Here is a 10,682-nt window from a genome sequence, read left to right as displayed (position 1 = left end):
AGTTCTGGGAAAGTTTAGGTTCCTATCTGAATAAAAAAGTAACACGGCAGAAATATGGAGCAATACACAAGAAGGAAAGAATGAGGGTGAAATCACCATGCTGCTAACATTATTAAGTTGGGTTCTTTTGTTTGCCAGAATGGCACAAGGATCTGACCCTGGCAGCAGTGTTATGAAACAACTGGCTTGCTTTCACCTCAGGTTTTCTCTGAATGGAATTGAGGCAGTTATTTTCTTCCTCCAGATAAGACATTTCAAGTTTTCTATTTTGTGGGGGTTCTTCAGACTTTCTCATTATGTGCACAGTTATTCCAACTCACAGGGGAAACAAAGACAGAGATAATAATCAGCTTAGTGATAGCTGGATTGCATCAAAAGAGTTTGGGGAGTACTGGCTACTATAAAAAAACCCTGGTCTTGACCACCCCTATTATCGGCCTATCACTCAGCCATTAGTGAATGATTGCAATGAAACATGCAGTTGGAGTTTGACTAAACATTTGCAGGCTCAGGTAGATGCTTCTTTGGAAAGATTGTATGAACCTATTATTTGTGTCACATGTTATCCACAATGTTCTATAGTATAATACGAGGGTTGTAACTGCAATATTTTGAGAGAGAATACCAGTAAATTCAGGTAGAGTTCAGCAATTTTTCATTTTACACAGGTCTCCAGTTAACTTTAAGGAGCAACTCCGAGGAAAACTATGTAAAGTGGGTAAGGGCCCTAGAGAGCTCTGGCTTAGTTGGAATTTTGATTGTGTAAACGTGGCCCTTTAGTATTTGCTAATACATGACTGATTTGTTAATACTTTAAGCATGCAGCTGTACATTTAAGGTCAAATACTACTAAGGAAATATCAACTTGACCCCAGGCACATAGTCCTTTAGCTGTATTCAGGATCAGAAGACTTTTTTGTGGTAGGATTATTTTAGAAGTGAAGCTTGATCAGAAACATAAGACAGGAATTTGCAAAATTGGCAGTGTGATTTCCTTACCCAGTGCGACAACTTTCATAACGCCTTTACCTTTTATAAAGTAAATGCTGACATCAGACTTAAGCACATTACAAATGGCTATATTTAATGGCCTGATTATATGGACATACCTACTCATAGTAATACTGTGAAAGAAATGCATTGTAGATATTGATTGCTAGTGTAATTATGAGTCATTTCCTCTGATATAATGCTTGTGCCAATGAAGGTTAGGATGCCCAAGGGGCTGTTTTACGCTTAAAAAAATGGAAATAGAAAGGGAGTGTGCCCTGTAGAATGGCAATGACTTTCATTCAGAAAACAACTTTACAGGATAGCTTGGCTTTGAGAAGGAAAGGATTTACATCCCTTCTAATACGGAATTGGAATAATAATAAAAAAAACTTAAAATGGCAAAAGAGAGCAAGATTACCGTACTTGCAAAGGCTTTGTAACATTAAATACACTTGAAAGAAAAAAAGGTTTAGATTTAACAGTCACATGAAATATGATATTTAATAGCTTTTAATATATCTTGATCTGCTACTATCAGGACTGCTTGTGTGTTCTGTGCTGTCACTCCCCCTCAGGAATTACTTTTCACAGATAAATATAATGTCATGTGGACCCTGTTCTAATCTGTTCCAATTATTCTATCAATTAAAATAAAACTTTGACTTTCTGCATAAGAAAATAAAGGATTATGGAAAACTGTCTCACAGATACTGTCAGAGAAATCAGCTAGATTGTTTATGGTCCTAACTAGGCTGCTGAAAACAAGTAGTCATGCTTAGAAGTGGTGATCCTATAAATACTTAAAACCAAAAAAACCCCTCTTTGATCTAGATCAGACTGCAGCAGATACTGTTGTAAACTAATCCCTATTACAAAAGTTGGTGAGCACATAGACCAGGAAAGGATAGCGGGTAGTATGGCAATCAGCGAGTCTACATTCCCTTATGAGACTGCTCTGCTGTCAGCCTGCTAATTACTCACATTATTGCAATAGAGCTTTCTGCAAAGTGGATGAGGGGGAGGTGAAATAATCTTTGGTTGTTCTTGCATTTAATTCCATCCTACTGCTTTCAATATTGGCCTTTTGGTTAATGGTTTAAGCTGAGGCTCAAGAGATCTGTTTTCAGTTTCCTGTTGGCCACACATTTCCTATAGGGAAGCGCTAGGCCCATCACGAAATCTAATTTCTCGGTATGTTCTGCTAAGGTCTTTCTGCTAAGGACTTTCTTTCATTTAATTAGACTGTGTGCTGTCCTGAGCAAGGAGTTTTTTACTGTGCTTTTAAAAATTACTGAGTCTGGTTCTCCTAAGTGCTCCACTAAAATAAGGACTTTTCCAATATAAAATTTGGTTTCCCAATCCTCATCAAGAGTAAGCTAGAAATATGAAATAATAGAAGGGAGGGTGTTTAATTGCACTGTCTTGCAATTGTCTTTGATTTATCAAAATGAGTTATATCCCCTAGGGACAAACTGACTGCCAAATGCAGTGTCTTTCCCTGATTGTCCTACCTGACTAGGATCTCAAAATCTTCAGAGGATCCTGACTGTTAGCAAGTCCTCCCTTTTTTTCTGTCCCATAATGAGCACAGCCCTTCTCCAAAACAAGCTGGTTCTGCTGCACAAACAGTAGACATCTGCAAAAATGCATCATCTTACCTCATCTGGTATTGCTCATGTTATCACTATAGGCACGGAGCCATTTATGTGTTACCTAACAGCTACCTTGTTAAGAGATGAAAGTTCCTTCTGTGAAGAGAGCTAACACCATGCATCCAAGACATTACCCTAATCCTATTTTGATGGCTTGATTAGCATTTATGCTAGCCTAAGACCTTTTGCCTATACGTGTAGATACAAACTGCCACATCTATTAATGTGAAGTGCCTGTCTACATTCTACCATTTAGTATTCAGGAGATTAGCTAATATTAGGTTAATTTGGATTGCAGATCTATAGTTCAAGAACAGCAGTGGCAAAAACAGACTTCAAAAATCAAGGAGAGATTTCTCAGACAAACCTTTGAAAATCAAAATCTGGATCAAATGGGCAACAGCTGCATTGGCATCACTTGGTGATTCTCGCAAGTGACTTTGGCCCCTATGTATGCTACCAGACTGGTTATGGCAAAGATTAAAATACTGATGCGGTGCCAAAGGATTTTAAGGCTGGGCCTCATCCTGAATGAGGCAACTACCCAGATGTGACTGGGTAGATGCCTCAAAACAACCTGATATGGTTCTAGGATATTATGTATCCCAGAGCCTAGATCCAGTCTTGGTAATAAAGCAGAGGACATATTCTGTTCAAAAACAATGATTCTGCCTCAACACCAATAATTTTTTTAGGATCTTTTATTTCTCACTGCATTTCAGCACCATCTTAAGACCATTATGCAAAAATAGAAACATACTACTTTCCTCATAGTTTTATCCTCTCCGCATTTTGAGAGAAACGTAAGCCTGAGATAACACAAAATTAGAGACTCAGATTCTATTATTAGCCATATTGTTCTATGCCTTAAATCTAGTTGCAGCTGAAAACGTTGAGGAAACAGAAGGTAACCCTGAAAGGCAGGGGAAAAGGCTTCATGTTGCCTTAAACTATGCGCTGGGGTAGTTTTTAGATTTAATTCTTCCTTTTTCTGTTTGAGTGACTGTCTACCTGTGTTTGGTGGTGGGGTTTTTTTATGCAATAAGCATAATCCTATTTAGTTGCCTTTCAGCTAGAGGAAAGCTTAAATCAGAGTAGTGCTTGAATTGTTTCAGAGAACTTGACTTTGGGGTGGTTGCAATTCTTTAGCTGGTGATACAACTGTACAGTTTGCAGAATAGCAGAGGACAAAGTCTCCTGATTACTGCTTAAGAGTAGGGTGTAAGTAATAGAAATGAAGGGGAACAGTGAAGACTCCTTGTAGGAAGCTGAAGACCCCCTTTCTGGCTGGATGGAAGGGATTTTCGAAATGAAGCTTCTTGGTACAAAGTCTTCTAAGGGGGAAAAATCCCTCAGGCTACAGTGCACATGGGTTTTCTCCAAAATACAGAAAATATGCACAGTGTGCCAGTAATGAAACAACATGAAAACTGTTTGCAGGGCTATTGTTGCATCCCCCTCCACCTATTGAATTATTCTCTCTACTGTGTCTCTTACTGTCAATTTTATTCTGCAAAAATTGAAAGAATGGCAAGATTCATCTTCTGGAGCCTTGACTTTAAAGGAGCAGTTACCACTCTTGTGTTAAGGAAGAAGAGGAGAAAAGGGTTGTAAAAGACCCTTTTATGCGGTCTCTTGGTTAATTTGTTTACTCTTGGGGGATGGGGTTGCTAGGTGGAGTCCACTGGATCATTTATGCTTCAGATCAATTTATGTGGAAAAAAAAAAAATCTGTTTAACTTGAATCTAAATGAGAAATAGAGCTCCATGTTAAGCTGACAGTTGGACTAGATGATCTGAAAGGTCCTGTCTAATATAGGCAATTCTATGATTCTATGTTGATAGATTATGGTCCCTCTTAACTTTCATATGTGCTTGAACATTCCTGTCAGGCATATTTATAGTTTTTAAAGTAAAAACAGATTAAGAGATGGATTTTTCCAATTAAGATAACCATTTGTTGCTTGCTACCAAATGTTTAGCCAGAGACACCCTGATGTTTTAGTCTCTTCTATTTTTATTTTGCATACACTGGTTTTACATGTGTATTACGCCACATAATATGATGGTGAATCTTCTAGTTAACATTAGTATAACTAACAGCAGAACTAGAACAGCTGTTCTTTTAAAATAGCTAGGTATTTGTGATGGTTATGTTATTATTTAGAGGCACTGAGTGATGGATGTGCTTTAAATGCCTTGGCTAATCAGAATGCTTCAAATTAAAACAAATACTAGTGATAGCATGGGAAGTGTGCAAAAGAACAGGCAATTCATCCTGATGTACTCTTTATCAGCCCCCTTATTTTCTGTGATTCTGGTCAGCTGAGAGTCTTTCTTCTGAATTGAAACATCAGAGTTGACTGGATAGATTAAAAAGATTAAAATGAGACATTTACTGCACACTGAGTGTAATGGTTTTATACATGGAAGCATACACAATGAGCTTCAAGTTTTAACTTCAAAGGTGGAAGATTAGTTTCCAAAACTACATGGAAAGTAACTGCCAGATAACTTCTAGGAATGTCATGAGTTTGTTGATGGTATTTCCATTTGAGTCAGGCTGACAGACTATCTTTGTGAACTTTCTTTCCCTGGATATTTTCATGAGTAGGTTAACAGCAGCCATGTGTGTATTTTCTTAGCTCTGTGCAGGGAACAATTACCTATTTGCACAGATGCGGCAAGCAAAATTCCAGAGCAGGATAAATGCTGAGATCAATGTTGGAATTTGTTCCAGGTATGGAGGGTAAAATATGTGTGTTTTTAATGCCAAGATTCTGAATTTCTGGATTGTAATTTTATCTCTGAAATTCTGGTGACTTCATCTTCATTCTTGTGGTTTATGACATCACCAGAAGAGCCTTAATAGTTAGTTTTGTAAACCATATTGCCTACAGGAGGAAGAGGAGATACTAATAGGTTTTTTTCTTTATGAAGACTTCCTTGCAGAATAATCTGTAACAGAATGATATTTTAAGGGTCTATCTCTACACGTGTTACCTATCTGTGAAGAAGAATATTGATTTGAGGTTCGTATTGCATAGTTTTGTTATATATCATAAAAAATACCTGGACAGAATAGAATAACACTTTGACCAGATAGACTATTGGAGTGCATTCCCTCAGTCTGCCCTGAATGTATGTCTATTTTCTGTTGGCTAGAAATAAGCAATAAGTCTACTTTGTGGTTTACAAATCTGGGTTTAATGGTTCCCATAGAAAATCCCAAGAAATTCTTTTCAGACTATCACTCCCTAATGATCCTAGCATAAGGGACACGTTGATGAAAATTATTTGTTGCTTTTCAATGATCAGCAACATACATCTGTCATTATAGCAATGGTTATTACTGCCCTGTTGCATTGAGGTTGGAATTTTGGGATTTGACCTTGGTAGCAATTTTAGTTTGTAAACTTTTCTTCTCAAAGACTGACTACAAAGCATAACTGTCTGCTACATTAGTTCTTTTTAGTTTGGCAGCTGAAGTTCTCTCTTGGCCCCACATGATGCTTTAATGTCATAGAGAACTTCCAGTGCATCCTGTCATAATCCTGCCTCAAATACCAACCAGTGAACAGTTATGTCAGGAAAAAGGGAATGCTGGCTATAGAGAGGCTTATTTCGCAATCTTTCTGTGATGCTGAAGCTGCACCTACTCTGCGAAATGCCTGTAGATTTAAAACTGTAGTTCACTTGTTCTGATATTTGCATAGTAGAAGTAGCATTATTTAGGTAGATACCATTGCTTCTGTTTTTAAGCCTTGGAGAAAACTTGATCCAAATTTCCTGTTCACTTTTATGCAAAGTATCCAAGAAGTCAATAATTGATACTTATGTTTCAATTATTCGATTGATACTTATGTTTCAATTATTGATTTGTGTGATTTTTCCCTTTTTATTTGATAGATTAGGGGAAAGAAATGCATGGGTATGGCCCATACACACCTTTTAACAGCACAAGAGGGGGAAATATTTCAGGCAATGAATCAACGCATACAAATACTCAGTTTGGATATGCTTGGGACTGGTCTCTATTAACCTTTCATCATAAAATCCACAATTTTGTTTTTAAATTACTTAGATGCTCACATTTAGACTCCTCATTTGGCGTGTTTGCTCTGTCAAATCTTTTGAAGTGGGGTGAGGGGAACCTCATGTTTCTGGAAGTCTGCTACAAATGAAATGGTGCCCCCTGTACCTCCTTTATTCTGCTCTGTTGCTGAGCTGCAGAGGGGTTGGGCTGTTTCTTATATTGTTGATTTCCCTGCAAGTACTTCCCTTTACTTACCCTAAGAATTAATACTACTACTGTGTCGTTGAACTATAGGAGTAAAGATACACTAGATATCTGCAATACAAACAACTACTTATGGTATATAATAATTCATGCTATTTGTTGCATGTAACGGTCTTTCTTTACATATCTTTATTTTCCGATTTCATGGAATGTTAGCTTTTGGGGAAAAGACCTGCCTTAATTGGTTTAATGTTCTGTACAGAACTATAGCTCAACACATACAGATACTACTGTTTTGCAAGTATTTTGCTGTCTTGCTGATTTTTGTAAAGAAGATGACTGAGATTTCATAGAAAAATCTCAGTTGTAGTTTATAGAAATGGACAGTTGCATTGTATAAGTTAGTGTTATAGCTTCCTCATTCAATATATAATGACCTCTGCACTCCCAGGATCTCTTATTATGAGAGATTATTGTATAAGATTGTATGAGATTATAAGAAATTATTGTATAATTTTTACAAGGTAACTGTCTATTTAGATGTACTTTGTAGTGAATGGAAAAAATAGATGCTTGTGTTAAGGCCTCTGGGAACTAGAACTAATTCTACGAACTATTTCTGACAGTACTAATAACAGTATGACAACTCAGTCTTTTTCCTCTGTAGGAAATGATTGGGCACTAAACCGGCTGAATGCAAAAGAGTTTACCTAACTGCTCAGGGTAGAGACTCGGAAATTCCCTAGTGCCAGAAATCCAGCTGAAGCAGCTGGTATAAAGAAGACCACATCTCATGAAACCATGTTTTATTATCCTTTGGGGTTACTTTTTATGGGGCAAGTTCATTGAGAAAGTTGACGGCAGAGAGGAAGGGAGACCCAAGGAGGAGCAGATGGCTTGCCACTATGTTTATCTGCATTTGTCAACCAGCAGTTGAAAGGATGGAGAAACAAGGTGGGAGTCTTGCAAGATGTTCTAGTTTGATGGATGATAGAGATCCTGCCTCTCTCCTCAACTGCCACTAGTTGATCTAATCTGCTAAAGTTGTGTAATAATCAATGTAAACTCAGTGTATTCTTTATGATAAGAGGAGAAGTATCTAATACATAACCAGAAATTGGTTTACTATTTTCAGGATAAAGAATACTGTTTCTTATGAGGGTTTTAGTCCAAATACTCTTAGTGAGAGGTTGGCTTTCTATTCCAAAATGGTCTGAGCTGAGCATCTGTACGACTTGAAAAACTTTAAATGAATATGGCATCTTCCTGGGGTGAGTGACCTTATGTTAAGGGGCAGGGGGAGGCATCCAGAATCCAATAACGCAAGTCTGCAGGATAGTGGGGATTGGTGGGAACTGGGAGAGCAAGGAGGAGTGGAGTAATAGCACATGGTATGGTTGAGCAAGGTTGCTCTCTGCAGATAATCAATCCAATATGAGCCATGGGCTAGGCAGACCAAAGGAGCAGAGAAGGCATGTTTTCAATCACAGTGCAATAAGTAATTTTGTTGTTTCTTTTAGAGAAGGATTTTTATAAAATGGAAAGGGGGAAGGGATTTCTCAAACAGAAAAGGAGAGAATAAAAGAATATGATCTGGCCTGGAATGATCCTTTAGACCACTAAAAGCAGAATACTGGAATGGATTTACTATATTAAAATATTGTTGAAATACTGGTGTCAAACTGTATTCGTAGGGTATTGTTTCTTTATCTAAGCAAGCTATCTTCTGGCTAAATGGTTTCTACTTGGCAGTTTTCTGCTAATAAAATCTATGCCATTAGAAGTCCTTACGTGTTCCTCAGCTACTCTAGGTATTTTGAATTTAATTTTAAAACAGCAACTACAATTAGCCAACTAAACGAAATTATTTTGCATGTTATGACAAAGGTCTACTTCAGTTGAAGTGCTTTTCTCTAATGAAATGAAAACACTACACCTGAATAAAATAAATGCTTAAATTTGAATATTTTTCTAAGAACCTTTTCTCCCTTAAAGCACAGATCCTGAAGTGAGCAACTACTGTGTTCAAGTAATTAGGGCTCTTAGCAACTCCTGTAGTTTGGGAAGGTGCTGGATGAGCACTGTTAAGACATGCTAACCTGAAAAAGACAGGCTTTGGTGATTGTAATGTATATCTAGTTCAAAACTGTCATTTCACCATTTTTCTGTACACCCAATACTTGAATCCACATTTATCTTTGGTACTATGCCTGACTGTCCACTGCCTCTCAGATGTTGAAGGAAGAAGAGCTACTGCTGTGGGTGTTGGTGTAGACAAAAAGTTCAATGACAAGATATCCTGTATATACACACAAACAAATGTGTAATGCATTAGAAGAGCTTTGATGGCCTCAAAGTGAGTGAGAATCAGTGTGGGGCCATGTGAAGGGAGGCCTGGGCAGAAATCATTCAAAAAAGTGGGCAACCTCCTTCCTTCAGGGCTGGGTCTCCATGGAACATCTCTTCACTCGCAGTTCCCCCTGGCTTTTGCCACAAGTCTTAGCCATGGCCAAATGATGCCTGTAAAGCCTCCTGGCTCTGTTGTTTCTGAGCAAGCTCTTGCCGCCTCCTGCAGAAATGGAGCAAGAGCCTACATGGAGTGCAGGACATGGATGAAATAGTTGTCTCCCCCCTTGCCCTCTTTGTTTCCCATTTGCCTTCCCGCAGGTACCCGTTTGGGCAGGTGCCAGCCAACCGGGCAAGGAAATCCCTTCCCAAATTCCGGGCGCCGGTTAATCCATTAATTTATTTTTTGGCAATCAACTACTCCCGAAGGTGCCACCGCCCTGCCCCGGGGTTGAGCCTACCGAAGCCCCGGACGGCTCCTCCGCGGACCGAGCATCGGGGCCGCCGCCGAGCCGGCTCCCCGCCGCGTTTCTCAGGCGGCCGGGCGCGCCCCTCGGCGCCTCCAGTCCCTCCGCGCTGTACTATTTGAGGCGGGCGCGGGTGGAAGGACACGGCGGTGCCATCCGCCGCGCGAGGCCGGCGGCGCAGGGATCCGGGCCGCGGTGCTGAGGCCGCCTGTCAATCAGCGCGGCGGCGGCGGCGGGACGCGGCCGGGGTGCAGCCGGCAGAAGGCGGTGCGGGTGTACGCGCGGTAACGGAGCCGGAGCGCGGCCGGCAGCGGGGTGGAGTGGCGAAGGAAGACGCGGGGAAAAAAGAAAACCATAACAAATATATATATATATATATATATATATATATAAAGAAGCGGTCTGCGTTTCTTTCGAACGGCAGGAAAAGGCTATTTCACAAGCGGCTCCCTCTTCCCTCAGCCGGCTGCGATGCTGCTAGCCACCGTGCTGCCCTGGACGTTGTTTTTGCTTGGAGCCGGAGGTAGGCACGGGGCCGGGGCCGCGGGGCGCTGCCCGGGGCTGGGGCGGGGTGTTGCCTGGACCTGGTGGGGCGAACAATGGGGTCGGGCGGACCCCGGCGCCGCTGCGCTGCCGCCGGGCTTTGAGGGGAGGGAGACAGCCCGTGGTGGGGTCCGTCCACTCCCCCCCCTCAGCCGCGCCCGGTGTGCGTGATGGGGTGGCTGGTTCGTGCACATTGTTCGCTGTCGTAGGAGCCGGAGGGGGAAAGATGGCTCGGGCGGCGCGAATTTGACAGGAGAAAGCGGAGGGCGGGGGGAATAGGTGAGAAGGGTGTGAGCGAGCGGCTGCTTCTGCGCTCTGGTGCCGCTGTCCGCGGGTGCGACAGGAGCAAGCGCTCCCCCCGCGCGAGCCCGTCTCCCCCGGGCTGGGGGTCTCGGTGTGCGGTGAATCCCAGACAATGGATATGGCGGGGGGGGGGGGGGG

The 10,682-nt window shown here is 41.1% G+C and overlaps 1 protein-coding gene across 1 annotated transcript in view; it reads left to right on the top strand.

Moving 5' to 3' along the window:
- Positions 1–9,913: 9,913 nt before the first annotated feature.
- Positions 9,914–10,682, top strand: part of NCAM1 (neural cell adhesion molecule 1) — a 130,616-nt gene continuing 129,847 nt past the window's right edge. Inside the window, exon 1 of the mRNA XM_014949562.1 lies at positions 9,914–10,221. Coding sequence (XP_014805048.1) covers positions 10,170–10,221 — 52 coding nt within the window. The 5' untranslated portion in view covers positions 9,914–10,169. The remainder of the gene's footprint in view (positions 10,222–10,682) is intronic.

Source organism: Calidris pugnax, unplaced genomic scaffold (assembly GCF_001431845.1).
Source record: "Calidris pugnax isolate Ruff unplaced genomic scaffold, ASM143184v1 scaffold180, whole genome shotgun sequence".
Lineage (NCBI taxonomy): Eukaryota > Metazoa > Chordata > Aves > Charadriiformes > Scolopacidae > Calidris > Calidris pugnax.
The sequence above is the reverse complement of the archived record's forward strand: the minus strand, read 5'-3'. Positions and strand labels throughout refer to the sequence as shown.